Source organism: Lepisosteus oculatus, chromosome 19 (assembly GCF_040954835.1).
Source record: "Lepisosteus oculatus isolate fLepOcu1 chromosome 19, fLepOcu1.hap2, whole genome shotgun sequence".
Taxonomy (NCBI): Eukaryota; Metazoa; Chordata; class Actinopteri; order Semionotiformes; family Lepisosteidae; genus Lepisosteus; species Lepisosteus oculatus.
Genome location: NC_090714.1, coordinates 16,429,035 through 16,444,113, shown reverse-complemented (window position 1 = coordinate 16,444,113; position 15,079 = coordinate 16,429,035). Strand labels below are relative to the sequence as shown.

Below are 15,079 nucleotides of genomic sequence, written 5' to 3'. Positions count from 1 at the left end.
CCCCACACACCAGCTCTCAGTGGGGAGAGCAGAGTGATGAAGCCAGTTCAGAAATGGGGGTTATTAGGAGGCCAGGATTGGTAAAGGCCAATGGGAAATTTGGCCAGGACACCAGCATTACACCCCTACTCTTTTTGAGAAATGCCCTGGGAAGTTTAATGACCACACAGAGTCAGGTCCTCACTTTTACATCTCATCCAGAAGACGGCACCTTATTACTGCCCCCACTACCATCTCTCCCAGGAATCTCCCCTCCAGCTACTGGCCAGGCTCATACCTGCCACACTGCAGTGGGCTGGCAGGTGCAAGTTATAGGATGATACAGCTGCTGGCAGGAAGGGAACATACTTACAAATACAGTTTTACCTCCAACACCAGTGGTCCTGCTCACAGGATGATCACATCAAGCCATAACTGAGGCCAAGCATGGTGCACACCACCACTTGGAAAGCTTGCATCAAAGGCTTCTACTGTTTGTATAGAATTAAATTAAAAATCAATTCAGAAAAGGGTGGGGGGGGGTCTTTAAAAATGTGGCATGAAGTATAGGATTACATCTTGTATCAGAACATTCTTTTTTCAGGTTCTCATTTAGCAAAGCAAATCTGTTGGAAAATAGGTTAATGCATTAAAGCCCACTTGTCAGAACAGAGTTGACATAGCACAGAGCCTGTTGTTCTAGAAGGGAGTCACAGATTTTCAGTCAGGACAGCCCTGCCTTACCCAATAAGCAGCAAGCTAGACTTTTGAGTTTCACACATCTTCTCAGCTTCCAGTAGGGAATGCCCCCCCTGTGGTGACTTTTATTTAAGTTCATTGTTGCTGTTCTGGTTTTATGTAGTTGTAATGGAGCATAGATGTAAATAAGCATTTCGTTGTACTTGTGCATGACAAAAACTGAATGGTTAGAAGGGAGATTAAAAAAAAAAAACACCTTACACAAAGAGAAAATTATAAAAACACTTTATTATACATTATACTTTACATACAGCATAGCAGCAGTCTGTACTCTCCACCTTTGCAGCAATCAGAGCAGTGAACAGTTTCCAAATCTAAGAGACAAAACATTAAATAACACAGGATTATGAAAAGGATGAGCCACTCACACAGGGGCAGGCAAGGAGAAGACAGTTTGTTTTTGGAGTCTTGCTTGGCTTTTCCTAAAGCTGGGAATTATTTGACTCATGGCTACAACCATCATGCCACAGATGAGGGCTGTGGCCAAGGTCAGTGTGCTATACATCTCTGTAGTCACACCAGGTGACCATCGTGTAGGAGGGTAAGTCAAGAATACAGTGATAGACTTAAGCCTGGCAACTAGATCATTAAATCCAGACAAACTGGGAATCTTTTGGTCCAAGTGCACAACCCACCTACCCAAAAGAGTACCTATAATGGCTTCACCTAGATATTCCAGTGAAGGATCTTGGCAGGGGGGGATTAAATAAAAATGGACTGGGTACAGTATGCAGCTCAGATTTAATAGCTGGGAATCTACAGTACTTAATTTAAAACACTGCCCTCCAGGCGAGGAGGCGGAGGTCAGAACTCCATGACCACTGTGCACTGCCCAGTCTCACCTCATCCTGCCCCAGATCCTCCTGGATCACAGCATCATCTGGGGCTGGCAGTCACAGAGGAGGAGGAATCAGACTGGTGTGTTTGCAACACACAGGCAGAAAGCTCATCTCAAGAACTTACCGGGTTTCTCAGCTGGCTCCCTTCCGCGATGAAGATCAGTGTTGCAGGATGCAACTGGACAGTCACATCACCTTCCTACCCACAGATGCAACAGGAGGTGCACCATGCAGATTGTGCCCACCAGGACCAACTCCAAAGGAAGAGTCCAGAAGAAAAGCTGGACCTTCACCATCTAGGGACAGAAAAACAATGCACTGCAGGCCCACAAGGCAAAATGGCATCTAAAAAGGTGAATACGTTACTTGTATAGAGTCTCCAGAGCTGCCAACTGTGGCATTGTCCCGAAGGTGATCACCAGGGGGGGCAGCAGCAGCAGCAGGCAGGTCCAGAGCAAGATCACTCCCATTAGCAGACACTTCCTGGACCCTGTGGCCATCCGTGCAGAGCAGGCCTGTAGCAACCCTGATCATTAGTTACAGCACCATTGCCAAGTTCAGCCCAACCCAACTCCGGAAGCCCTGATGGACCGCAAGGTCAGCCCATCTTCTGCCATCGGCTACCTGCAGGACAGGGCTCTTTCCTCTTGCATGGGCAGACAGGCTCGACCATCATGGTGGCCTCCTCCTCTCTCACTGCAAAGGAAAGCTGGACGGCTGGCAGAAAGACCTGCTGTCCTCTTCTGGTAGCATCCACACAGTCCTGCAAGACGGGCAGCAGGAGGGGGTGTGTCTCTTGGACCACACCACACTAACAGGATCGTCCGAAGCACCAAGGAAACAGTGCAGGAGTCGGCTGGGGCCTCAGCTGACCAGCTTAACCCTCTCCACCTCCCAGCTCTTAAAGGAAAGCTGCACAAAATCACGAGCTTTGTGGAAGTACTGCAAATCCCCCATGTTGTCTCAAACCACTGGTCTCACCACGGGCGAGAGCAAGGGTTCACAAGAATGGGATGTGAAGCAGCCCTTCCTGCTCACTAGTCACTGCACCGAGTAAGTTTGCATTACATAAGTGCAGGTTGTGCAGCAGACATTCCACCACAAACCTTCCAACGTGATTTGCATGTAGAGCTCATATATCAGTGGTATGTCTGCAAAACCATCTCAAAGTTGATAGCAATATTTCAATTGGTTTAAAAGAGATGTCCTCACAAGCCTGCTTGTTTACAGGGTCACAGGGCCACAACACGCCAACGGCCGTTCACTGCCTTGTTCCGAATTGGAGAATATGGTGCCGTGCGTACCCGGAAATGCAGTCGTTTTTTTGGAATGCAAAACCTCCAAAATTTACAAGTCACTGTGTACATTTTACTTTTATTATAGTTTGAAACGCAATCAATGCCGATTCTTTCTGACCCCAGAAAAGATTAAAAGGCGTTAATCTCAAGAGACTTGAGCATTGGGTTGCCACCATCTAGACCTGCAGCTGAAAATCCGTTGTCCGACGGGCCAGACCACTTGACCTTACCCTCCTCCGTACCAGCTGACTGGAGGCTGGAACGGTCAGGCGCAGGGTGTCCCATAGACGCTGTACTTGAACATCCAGATGCTTCCGAGTGGCCAAGTAGGTCCGGTCCTCAACAGCCATGCTGAGGAACGTCCCATTGAAGGCTGGAACTTCAATCCTGATATCAGTCTCTCGGCAGGTCACTGGCTCTGGAAGAGATTTAAAACAAAATAGCTTCCAAGCGATCAGGAAAGACCTAAAGCTTCTGACCATTAGCAACTAGGTTTTTAAAATAATTGCCAACCTGGTACGCAGAGAAACAAGATGGGCATTTGAAGTTTTGTATAACCAAGATCACATCTTAGCAGCAAATCCGCAAGATACAAGCTCTTCTTTTTCTGGGGTCTCTAGTTTGGGAAGAAAAAATAAAGAGCATAGGCCTACGGGCCGATAGAGTAGCCCGTCAACTGCAAGATACACACAAACTCACCGAGAAGACGCGAAGGCCCTTTGCGCTGTAATAAGCTCTGATCACGGTCTGCCTCTTCCCCGTGCTCAGCTCGTAGCCCTGCGCTCGGGCCTGGCTGAGGGTCAGAGTCCGGGTGCGGCGGCCGTCGTGGACTTCAAGCGACCACTGCGAGCTGTTCGCGACCTGCGGGCAAGGCCGGGGCTCACTGCAGGCGAAAACCGAGCTAACGGGCAGGCTCACCTTAAAGATTTAGAAAACAGAACTTACTTGATCAAGGGGAAGTTTCTGGGAAACGGACACCTGAGTGAAAGAAAGAACAGCGCAGTTATCCCAAACCTACAAATCAATAAGCGCTACGTGACGCATCGTGCATCGATACCTCCATGTACTCTTCGGTACAGCGAGAATGGCCGGCTTCTGCCGGTACAGCAGAGGGACCTGTGACACACGAAAACAAAAACACGACACGTGGGGAAAGGAGCACGCAGAACGCAGACCGCCGCGCACGTCCTTGAGCGCAGGTTCACCTGGCTTGACGCCCAAACCCATCCGCCGGAAAACGGTCATCATCAACCAGACCACCTGGATGCACCTGTAAAAACACACAACACCGAGCGACTGCCGCAAAGGGATCAGAAGGAAGATAACGGTTTATAGCCACTTTATGCAATTACGTCTTACCTCATCCTGACAAACACAAGAGCTGTGCCGGAATCAAGCCTAATTCCTTCCTCGGAAAACTGCTTGATAACACGAACACCTGTTGATAGGGGGAAGTCTCCGCAGTCTTTATGGCCGTTAGGTTGCCAGATCAGTTTATCCACCAATCGGCTACTACAAGCCTTAATTAACTCAAAGTTGTCTTCACCTGCGTCAAAGACACTTCATTGGCTCTTTTTAACAACTACCATTCGCTCTGATACCGGCCACCGTACCGTTTAGATCTTTTTTTCCCCCAATGAAATCAGCCTTGAATAAAAATGCAGTAACGCCTCTTCAAAGAGTTTAAACTAAAAAAAAAACTGGCACGTAGTTTCATTCGCCTGTGCTGGTTGTTATCCGATTGCAACATTGATACAAATTGACATGATTCTCTTTTCTCTCCAGGGGGCGCTCCGACCCCCCCATTTGGAGATGAGAGGGGCTGGTTTCACGTGTGAAAACACAACGGCTCCTCTGAAGACCCAGCGAGCGAGTCCGACTCGCAGGTGTTCCCCGGGAGCTCAGCCGGGCTGCTGTCTGTGCTGTCAGTGCCCCACACGCGGGATGCGCTTTCCTCCCCGAGTTGAACTGTAGGACAGTCACGCCTGTCAGCCAGACCCCAGCTCCCGTCGTCGATCTACACAGCTACCCCCTCGGAGAAGTTCAACCGCCCGGGACGCAACCACACCAGCGCAAGTGACGCACTCAAAAGCGATCGGGACGAAATCGATTCCCCTCGCTGTGTGAAATGACCTCGACGTTCATTGCTGACTGCTTAGGACTGCTTTTCTACCCGGAGTTTTTTTTTGTTTCTTCCTACTGGATGTCTTCTGCTGTTGCTTTCTCGTTTGAGCCAGGCAGTCCTGCCTTCCGATTTTTTGTTGAAGCCATTCAACAAAAAATAAGGGATCTGCGTTGTCTGTTTGTTTGTTTTTTCTTGTTGTAAAAGATCACATTGTGGAAGCGGGCTGGATCTGACTTCAACCTCAGATTCGACGCCCTCTCGTGTTGTTGAAAACTGTATACCCTATGCAGGATGAAAAGAGGAGCTATTTAATCTCTTCCCTCTAACCTATATTACTCAGAAAACGCTTCTCCCTCGCGTCCCTGTTAGATATTTTCTAGTTTGTATTTCTCTTACACACACCCCTCCCCCCCGACAGGTCCGTGTCAGTTTGCAGGCGGCTGCCGTTGTATTGTGTATTTTGGGGATTTCATCTAAGAATTACCTCCAATAATTTATCTTCCACCCGTATCTGCAGCGTGGCTTGTGCCGGTGAGCCTCGGATTTGAACAGATCGGAATGTGCTCTCAGGCATGAAATTGTCTCCGGCACCCACCCGCTCGCGTGTTTGCTCACCCTGGGGCTGCCGATAGCACAACCGCCGGGCATCGCCGTCTTAACACGAGCCGACCCCCCCCCCTTGCAGTGCACAATGCTGCTTACTGCTGCGCGCCTCCAAGTCTTTTCTTATCCTCCCCTGCTTCAATAAAGCTGTTTCGTCTCCGCCAAAACAGAAGGCTTTACTTGTCGTCGTCGCCGCCCCCCACGTGTCTTACTTAACCTGGGCTGAACGGGATGTGCTTTTATTTTACTGTCTTTCGCGATACTGGCTTCCGCAGCAACCCCGACAAATAAAAGGAAATTTTAGCTTCGTTCCCGAAGCCATCAGCCTTGCAAACGGCGACTGTAAACGGAGTCTGTTGGACAGAGCCCACGAAAACCTACCCCCACAAATCTGCAGGTACTAATACACCCGAAGGCTCCACAGGCGAAACGTTGTGTTTCCTCTTCTCTTTTCAGCATGGAATAAAGTTTACTTGTTCCTTCCTAATGCGACACACTGCTACTTCCAATCACTTCTATGGTCCGTTTGTTATTATGCAGTACCCGTGTATACTTCTTCTTAGCGTGTTTTTGTTTGTATTTGTCTTGTGTTGTATGTGGCACCGCTCGCTGCTCAAATTGCCCCCGGCCTCTCGTGGTGAATAAAGTATTCTGAATTCAATTGAATTGAATAACGAAACTGCTGGAAACGCTTTCACTGAAAAGGGCTACAGAACGTGGTGCTTCATAGCTCCCCAGAACGGCGACACTACAGTGTGGCGATGACGGACTCCATGCCGGAACCACAGCGGCTCAGTGGGCCAAGGGGTCCCCCGGGGTTCTGTAGCCTTAAGCCCAACCCTCAGCTACAAAAGCTGAAAGTATGTCCTAGGTAAGGAGAGATCTGACCCTGCGTAGTCACTCCCGAAAGCTGTGGTTTTCAAAGCCCGTTCATCGATCGCTTCTCTGAAGACACGGTTCCCAGGACTGACGGCTGTAACTGTCAAACCTGTAAGGGAGACAAGCGGCCTCAACAGAATTTGTCCCCGTCGCAATAAAGTCACTACGGAAGCGCATTGCTACCAGCCACCAAGGGAAAAAAAAGCCCTGGCCTTATCTCGTAATTACGAGAAAATGAGTTCTCGCCTACTTCAGGTGATCACGCTTAGAGCACAGTTGTCAAGTGATACCTATATCGCTACGTGCGGACTACAGTTTTAAGCAGTGCAACTGATAACTGTTCATAACGGCACCATCATTGCTTTGATCTCTAAATCCCACAAAACGGGCCCTCATGCTTACAATGATTCGGTTCATAATTGCCAGATTTCATTATGACTAAACCCCGGTAGAAAGTAAATCCGCACAAATTCTGCAGCGGTGGACACTGACACGGTCATTAAACCGAAAGTGCCTGCCAAGCTCACGGAGGCTTCTAGATGCGTTCAGCGCACAGCGTAACAGGTTGTACAAACACTGAAGTAATCATTGCTGTCTCGTAATTACGAGATATTTCTCGAAACTTCGAGACAAGGGGGCGATTTTTTCCCCCTTGGTGGCATCAATGCGCTCCCGTAAGTGGCAGATGATAGGCGTTATTAAAGGTTTTTTTTTTCACGTAGTCATTGATGCAGGCTGTTTTAATGAATAGCAGGATGCTCTAGGGGCCATAATGAATAACTATGATTAACTGCTTTTCAGAGAGAGGTTGCTCTTGACTGGAACCTTTCTACACACCTGGGATTTCATGAATAAGTCAGAGACTTTTAACAATAACCTCATGCTTGCATAGAATCAGTCAGCATTATGGACAAAATTGGATCCATTCAAAAATAATTGTATGGTCTCCCTATCTGTAGAACCACATTCACAACAGGATTTTTAGATTTGCATGTATTTTTTCGTGCTGTTTTTGAAAGCAGGAATGGATAACCCCTACAGCAGTTTCAGCCCTGGCTGTCAGGACCACAGCTCTGGTGCGGGGGTACAATTCCCACACCCCTTTCAAAAAGCTGCAGACAGCAGGTCCTCTCAAACAAGTAAGTGAGCTGCTGTTACAGGTTTTGCTTGTGACTGACTTGACCTTTTAATGATTGCATTCAGCCTATAGAAAATGTCCCCCACAATACCTTGCGATATAACGCCGCTATTCTAAATAAGAGTGAAGGGACCGCAACTAGAACGATGTTGGTAGGTGAAGTCATAACGAGCAGCTGTCCGATAAGTGATCCAGGTTGCAAAGAACGGATTCAGTCAAGACGGGACTGAAATATTGGCTTTGTGTTTGATCCGCCGAACCAGTGTGGCATTGTGGGGGGGGGACTCCCGCCTCACAGCTCCTGCAAGCTAGGGTCGAGTTCAGACTGGAGCACCTTCTGTGTGGAGTTTGCATGCTCTCCTCAGGCCTGTATGAGCCCCCCCCCGACTTACAGTGACTAGGACCATTGGTATTTGTAAACTGTCCTTGGGCTTGTGGTCTATGATGGGCTGACCTCCCATCTAATCTTATGTTGGTTAAGCCTTTGGGAATAAGTGGTGCTGTGACAATGAATAAGAGAGGTCATGGCTCATCTATATGGCTGGATTTTAGCAGCACCTCACCAACCCCCCCCCTCAGATTCCTGGTATAACGAGTCTGAGCTGTAAGGGACGGTAAGGGACACACTGAGTCATGAGGCAGACAGCCTCAGCCTGAGTGGGGATCTAGAAGGGCATGACTCACCTCGGCGCTGCGGTGCTACATCTCAAATCAGCCTGCTCTGTGCGCCGGTCGACTCCTTCCCCGGCCTCCACCAGCGTCACCAGCGGATGCACGGCGAGTCTCGTTAGCCGCAGCAGAGTGACTCCGGACATTTCTAAATGATCCAGAAAAATGCTCTCTCATCCTCTCTGCGGCAAGCACAGGGCATACTATTTAATTACAAATGATGTAAAGAAATACTATTTAGAAAATTAATTTAACTGTGTGGTTTGCCTTCCCCACCTGCAAATATTTTCAAATTGAACAAAATTGACTTCAATTAAATCTTATCCCCTCTTTGGATCAGGCCATGAGGTGGCAATGCTGTAATGATAATAATAAAGATAGCAGAAAGCATTTTATTGAAAGTGATTAAATCAGCAATAAAATGAAAAGCTTTGGCATATTTCTCTTTCTAGCTGTTAGAATAAACTGCATAAAATGCTTCTTCACCTGCTACTGTTATCTTCAATGGTAATAATGTTGGCTGTAGCTTTTTTTAGTAGTAGTTTGCATAACAGCCTGATATCTTTTCACACAATGGCAGTGCTTTGATTGGCAGTTCTGTGTCACAGTTTTGTGAATGAAAAACCCCACTACGAGCCCCTCTGTTGGATTTAATTGATGAATTGAGTTCTAGCACGCATTCAACTACCTGCAAGAGGTTTTTAGGTCTGCTATTGTTCTCCTAATTGCTCTTTTGCTACACATGACCACATTCAGCCCTTGGATTTTAGCATAATAAAAATGCATTTCAAAGCTCGAGGATGGAAGACCTTCCCCCTGTATGAGAGCTACAGGCACACAGAGTTCGGTCCGAGGAATGCATTTACATGAGCCGCACGTTTATTTCAGGAGCTGAACAAACAATCAGATGGCTTTCCTTTATGAATGAGGTCACTGCAGGTGTCTTGGGTTAACACAGTATAGAAAAGGAAAGAAAGGGACTATTAGAATTTCAAAGGGTGGAGTTAATTAAGGAGAAACCTTCGAGTGTGCGAATCAGTCAGTAGCTCTATAACCAGTGTTTTGTTAAACCCATAGTTTAACACTGAGAGCTGCTCCCTGCCATTAACTATTTCTGGACACTTTCTGAGCTTGTAAATTAGAAAGACACATTTCCTATGTCTTAGCAAAAGGACAAAAGAAATGCATTGTCCGTGCATTGAAATGTAGTGACCTCCTATAGACCTAGATTGTTTCTGACCGTATTTTAGCACATTTTGATAAGTCTGTTTGGCCACTACTACAACTGCTAATAACAAGCAGCACATGAAGAGAAAAGTGAACTGATCCTGTTGCCTCCAGCTTCTCGGATGGTAACAGGATCAGAACAAGCAGGCTGAAAATAGATGGATGGATTATCTCAGCCTCCAGTGATGGATTTGTAGCCTTTGCACTGTTTGTGATGCCTGTCTGTGTAATAAAAGAGAGAAAGAGAGCTGCAGTTCCCTGCTGGGCAAACACCCCATCTTAATTCTCTTCTTCATTGGTTAGCCCCAGTAACTAACAGACGCACATCTGCCTGCTCTCCTCAGAAACAGCTGGTGGGAAGGATCTTCTCAGCAAAAAGTCAGTTTCCTTTCAATCAGACTATTTTTATCATGACCAGCTTTCTTCGGAGCACCCCACACCACCCCCTCAGACACTGTTACCTTCTTTGATTTCCATGACTCCCTGTTATTGATTTGCCACAAGCTGGGCTCTCCCTGACTGTTCTTGTCTATTCCTGCGCTGCAAAGACAGAAGTTCTCATTAAAGATCTGCAGAAGGAGAAACTGTTTTGAATCACATATTTCATGGCCTGCTCTTGGCAAGGAGGCAGCTCAATCCCTGCCGGGCAATGCTGTCCGTGGTGCTGATGTTTGCCTTGTAAAACGTCCCCGCTTACTGTCAGTACAATGCTACTTCACAGAGCTGTTTCATTTTTTTATTTGCATAATGAATTCACACCTGTTTCATAAAGCAAGAATACAGTACAGAGGGGTGAGTGGCGTGAATGATTTAAGACTGAAATTCAGATTAAGCAGGATAAGATAACAATGTTTTAAAAATCCCTTTAACAGTTAAGATAATAAATAACCTTTCCTTGCTTTAGAAACAATCATTTGCTGAAATAAAGAACTTATTCATTTTGTTGAAGTGTTTTAAGGAAATCTAGTCCAGTTTCGCTGGTCACACTACAGCACAAAGCATGCAACATCCTTAAGGATAATTACATTTCTGAGACGGTACATTTCACAGCGGAAACATCAAAGACACTGTGTACACCTTTACATAGGGCATAAAAAGCTTTCAAATGGAATACTGCAGAAAAGAGTCACAGAACACTTACGTTTAAACAGAGACTTAATCTTTTAACTGTTACTATAATAATTGTTACTTTAAGGTCCTGACTGTGGAACAGTATTAGGCATTACAGACACAATATTACAAAACAGATGTATTTTTTGAGTATTGATAATGTATCTAAAGCCTTCACTCTTGATTCTCCGATATTAAACAACAAGGTGTGCTTGTTGGTGTCTGTGTGTGCCCTGCCACACAGGATTGGTGTCCTGTCCAGGGTGTACCCTGCCACGGGCCTGTAGCTTGCTGGAACAGACTCCAGCTCCTCCCCCAACTGCATTTTCTAAAGCAGTTAGAAAATGGATAGATGGTTAGACTGCTGTAAAACTGTAGCGGCATAAAGATTGGAAAAACCTTGCAGTGAGAAGAATAGAACAGAGGAAAATACATTAGACAGTATAAGATGCTTTCAAAGCAATGCACCAGCAATGGTTGGCGTCCAAAACGAAAACGTGCAGCGATGCTCTCGGACTTTGCATAATCAGGTGTCTGCTTAGGCGTGAGTTCATCTTCCCCCCAGGCTGAGAGTGCCCTGGCCGACCCTCCAGAGCTCTCGGTTCCTCCGGCAGAGCTGCGGCTACCGCCCGGTCACCGACACCAGGTGCAGCAGCTGTGGGTGGTTGTCCGAGGAGCGCTGCCTCCGGCCTCTGGCCGGGCTCCGCGGCTCCTCGTCCACGGGCCGGACGGACACGATCAGCCTCCTCCTGAAGGACTCGCACAGCACGATGTAGATGAAGGGGTTGAGGCAGCTGTTGGCGTAGCCCAGGCTGATGACGAACCGGTAGGCGTAGTAGAAGGGGAGGGTGGGCTGCTCCAGGGCCAGCTGGACGAGCTGCAGCACGTAGAAGGGCGCCCAGCAGCAGAAGAAGACCAGGCAGATGGTTATGGCGATCCGGGTGACTCTCTTGGTCTTCCGCCTGGCGCTCCTCTGGGTGGTCAGCGCCTCCGAGGACGACATCCGCAGCAGGATCCTCCGGTAGGCCACGGAGATGATGGCGAAGGGCACGGCGAAGGCCAGGAAGAACTGGTACAGGGTGTACCAGTAGATGTCCGTCTCCGGCCGCGGCAGGCGGATGCCGCAGCCCAGCACGCCCCCCGGCAAGGGGATGAGCCGGGCGTACATCCACACGGGGGTGATGCTCAGGAAGGACAGGAGCCACACCAGGCAGATGACCCGCACGGCCACGGCCGGGGTGCGGAAACGGGCGGAGGCCAGCGGGTAGACGGTGGCCAGGTAGCGGTCCAGCGTCATGGCGGTCAGGATGTAGGTGCTGGTGAACTGGCTGTTGGAGTCCAGCGCGGTGATGATGGTGCACAGGGACTCGCCGAAGCGCCACACTCCGTTGCCCAGCAGCTGGTGGATGAGCAGCGGCATGCCCAGCAGGAAGAGCAGGTCCACCACCGACAGGTTGACGATGAAGATGTCCGGCACGCTGCTCCGGCACCGGAACTTGGACTTCTTAAAGACCGTGACGATCACGACGATGTTGCCTGCAGTGCCCAGCAGGCAGATGATGCCAAATACCGTGGGCATGAACACACTGCTGTAAGCGACATATTTAATTGCATCTGTAAGACATTAGATAAGCTTAGAAATCTGTTTGGATAACCATGCATTTAAAAAACAATGCACAGCAGCCGTTATGAGCACAGGTGTCTGCAGCAACACAAATATATAACTATACCTCATTTGAAAGATAAAAATATATCAAAGATGGAAAAATATTCAGTACTAATGTATTTCAACAGGTTGTCAGGCAAAATATCCAGCACTGAATCTTAAATGATCTAATATGGAGAAGCCCATCTCAAATTTAAAAACATACACAGAGCACTGCACATAAAACTTTGCAATGCTAGCTAGTAATGGTGCAAATAATTAACATTTATAATTACATAATTCAAGCATAAATAATACTTTATAATTTTAATAAGAATAAGAATAAGAATAAGAATAATAACATTCTTTATATTTTAAAGATTACTGTAAATCACCTGGATTTGACATATTCTGTGTGACGAATGAAGTGTTGTTCTCGGTGTCATTCAAACTATCGGTGAAATCCATAACTGCAGTAAATGTCTTTTCCTCCCCAGTGCAAATCAGAAATCCTTCTGCCGGAACAACACTGGTCGCTGTGCTCGGCGGTGGAACTGTCCCTAACCAGCCCGCTCGCTCGGCGGGGCTGGGCGTCTGCAGCTCTTCACTGGAAGAGCACCTCCAGCAGCTCCAGCAAACTTGGTGAGGAGCGAAGCATTTATGTCACACCGCGTAATAGAGTGCGTGAGATCCCTGGGACCTGCTCTTCAAACAAAACAGAACAGCCTTCTCCAGCTCCATTTCCAAGCATACCGGTGACACATTCTGGCAACGAAATGCGTTATTAAACACCACCGCTGGATTCGCTTGAGTTAAAGACTACTATACTCTGGGTTAATACAGATATAATCAATGACTGTGATTCACTCCTAGAGCCGATCAGTAGGATGAGTGGAATGGAATAGAGAACGAGAATAGACCGCACTTGAATGGTTTGTAGTGTAACAATACATGGCGCCTTTATTCGTGTCTTACTATGCGATCGAAGGAAAACAATGCGGTGACGATTTCGGCCGTGCCATTGGTAAGACAATTCCTGTCTGAATAGAAGTGATCCGTATAGGTACATTCCTTCTTCGAATGGCGAGTTTTGAGCCTGTAATCGCACGTTTAAGGAACCAATAAGCGGGTGTCCCAAGAAACAGGCTCTAGTTCACTAGCGACTGCGCGATCACATTTGATCAAGCCACTGCATTCGAAAGCGCTAAGTTTCATCACTATCTCACAGCTCACTCAAAGGGCTGCCTGTCTTTATTAGCCTTTTGTGTTTAATGTTAAAGTAACAGAGATCAGGCGATGCTTATCTCCCGTATGATGATGTCACCTGCGTGCAGTTCCTTAGTACATGTTTCAAGCAGCACAGTATACCCGCTAAGAAATGAAACTGAGGATACAGTAATAGGGAAGTATTTTGGAGCCGCCGATCTGAGGACTGAAGTGCAGGTTCCAGTGGGGATACACCGCCTTGTCTTTGAACAGGAAAGGCCCACAGAAAAACCTCAAGAAGATTTAAACAGGTATTTATTTTGCAGTAATCCGATTCCTTCTCTATAAACACGACTTGGTTTTGAATTGAAAAACCTATATACTATGCAAGAAGCATGTGCAACATATTACAGATATTTCCAATGGAGCCCCTATCATTTTCATTACAAACCAGTGATATGAAAGTTTGTTGCACTACAAGCAACAATGTCAAGCAAGAATATTCTTTAAATGCACTTCTCTGTGTTAAACAATATATATATATACACTCTTCAAAAATACCATCTCTGATCATGGAACAGTAGGTTTATTCCATTCTGTACACCTGAAGAAGGCTCCACAGCCCAAACGTTGCGTTTCCCTTCTTCTCTTTTCAGCAGTTACCTGTTCCTTTGCAGCCTACACATGCTGACGCAGCTGCCCACCTTAACTGCTTATGACTGATCTTGGTATTGTACCTGTCAAATAAGGAAGGCAGTGAGTCTGTGGTTTGTCGTGTATACTGTATATCCAACAGCTCAGTTTTGAAGCCTTCTTGATATGCCAATGTGTGTGTCTGGGATAGTATTTCTTGGACAGCTTTGCTCCAGTGAGATACCAACACTGGTAAATAGAACTTCTGTACTGGCCTGCAATGTCAATTGTAACCTCCTAAAAAAACTTGGAATCGGTGTCCCTTTAAATATTACTTCAAAGACATGTTTTGCGATAAGTATTTCCTTAGAAATAAATTACAAGCTATACGGTGACTCATATCTTCCGGAAGAGTGAAAACCAGCAATTCAACGTGAAGTCTTTTTGTTTGCTCATAGCACAGGACAAAAAGTACAGATAAAGAAAATTCACATAGTAATGTCAGCTTGCCAAATCACAATTTTTTTGCTTGTTCTATTGTCCTTTGCTGTCGGTGACTCTTCATAAATCATAAACCAGCATTGGGAAGACTACAGCAAGGTGAGAGTGTTGTACAGTTAGCAGTTTTAGTGATCAACCAAGAGAATTCTTAAAAAGAAAGATCCAGGAATAAAGGTAAGGACTGCAGAATACATTCGTTACTTGAGAGAATGTGCCAGACCACACTGAGCACTCCTTGAAGTCTGTGCCCTATGCCCAGACACACCAGCATATACAGGCAGGTCACATATTTAATTTGACCTTCTTGTATCATGAGCACAAGCTGGACAGAATGCTGAGAGACTACAAACCAGCTATCATGGCTGTGAATCACACGGAATAGTAGAAAAGCTTTCATCCAGGTGAGGTTCTCTTCCTTAGCAGAAGGGAATCAGAAATAACTGACCAAACAGTGAAGACAAAAAACAA

At 46.8% G+C, this 15,079-nt stretch overlaps 2 protein-coding genes across 4 annotated transcripts; both read right to left on the bottom strand.

Moving 5' to 3' along the window:
- Positions 1–946: 946 nt before the first annotated feature.
- LOC107078992 (zona pellucida sperm-binding protein 2-like) lies at positions 947–5,623 on the bottom strand. 2 transcript variants are annotated; one of them, XM_015360105.2, is made up of 11 exons: positions 4,235–5,623; positions 4,081–4,145; positions 3,933–3,991; positions 3,821–3,853; positions 3,575–3,736; positions 3,389–3,491; positions 3,106–3,293; positions 2,202–2,340; positions 1,944–2,092; positions 1,702–1,873; positions 947–1,052 (listed from the first exon to the last, which is right to left on the bottom strand). In XM_015360105.2, the coding sequence occupies exons 1-10, from the start codon at positions 4,237–4,239 to the stop codon at positions 1,769–1,771; spliced, it is 1,008 nt and encodes a 335-aa protein (XP_015215591.2). In that variant the 5' UTR covers positions 4,240–5,623; the 3' UTR covers positions 947–1,052; positions 1,702–1,768. The 2 variants fall into 2 exon arrangements, with proteins under 2 accessions (XP_015215591.2, XP_015215592.2); XM_015360106.2 differs by lacking the exon at positions 4,081–4,145 and having other exon boundaries at positions 4,235–5,622.
- A 4,621-nt stretch (positions 5,624–10,244) lies between these two features.
- Positions 10,245–13,055, bottom strand: LOC102687853 (melanin-concentrating hormone receptor 1-like). 2 transcript variants are annotated; one of them, XM_015360154.2, is made up of 2 exons: positions 12,667–13,055; positions 10,245–12,240 (listed from the first exon to the last, which is right to left on the bottom strand). In XM_015360154.2, exons 1-2 carry the CDS (start codon positions 12,737–12,739, stop codon positions 11,249–11,251), a joined length of 1,065 nt encoding a protein of 354 aa, XP_015215640.2. In that variant the 5' UTR covers positions 12,740–13,055; the 3' UTR covers positions 10,245–11,248. The 2 variants fall into 2 exon arrangements, with proteins under 2 accessions (XP_015215640.2, XP_006637399.2); XM_006637336.3 differs by having other exon boundaries at positions 10,245–12,215; positions 12,667–12,751.
- Positions 13,056–15,079: the final 2,024 nt, after the last annotated feature.

What these genes read in the sequence shown, in the direction of transcription:
- LOC107078992 (XM_015360105.2), bottom strand. An exon ending in GGGTTTGGGCGTCAAGCCAG is followed by an intron (nt 3,992 to 4,080) that starts GTGAACCTGCGC and finishes CGTGTGTCACAG; the next exon opens with GTCCCTCTGCTGTACCGGCA. An exon ending in GTCAGCTGGTACGGAGGAGG is followed by an intron (nt 2,341 to 3,105) that starts GTAAGGTCAAGT and finishes CCCGTCTTGCAG; the next exon opens with GACTGTGTGGATGCTACCAG.
- LOC102687853 (XM_015360154.2), bottom strand. Translation starts at nt 12,739, where the DNA reads ATGGATTTCACCGATAGTTTGAATGACACCGAGAACAACACTTCATTC. An exon ending in ACAGAATATGTCAAATCCAG is followed by an intron (nt 12,241 to 12,666) that starts GTGATTTACAGT and finishes AATGTCTTACAG; the next exon opens with ATGCAATTAAATATGTCGCT.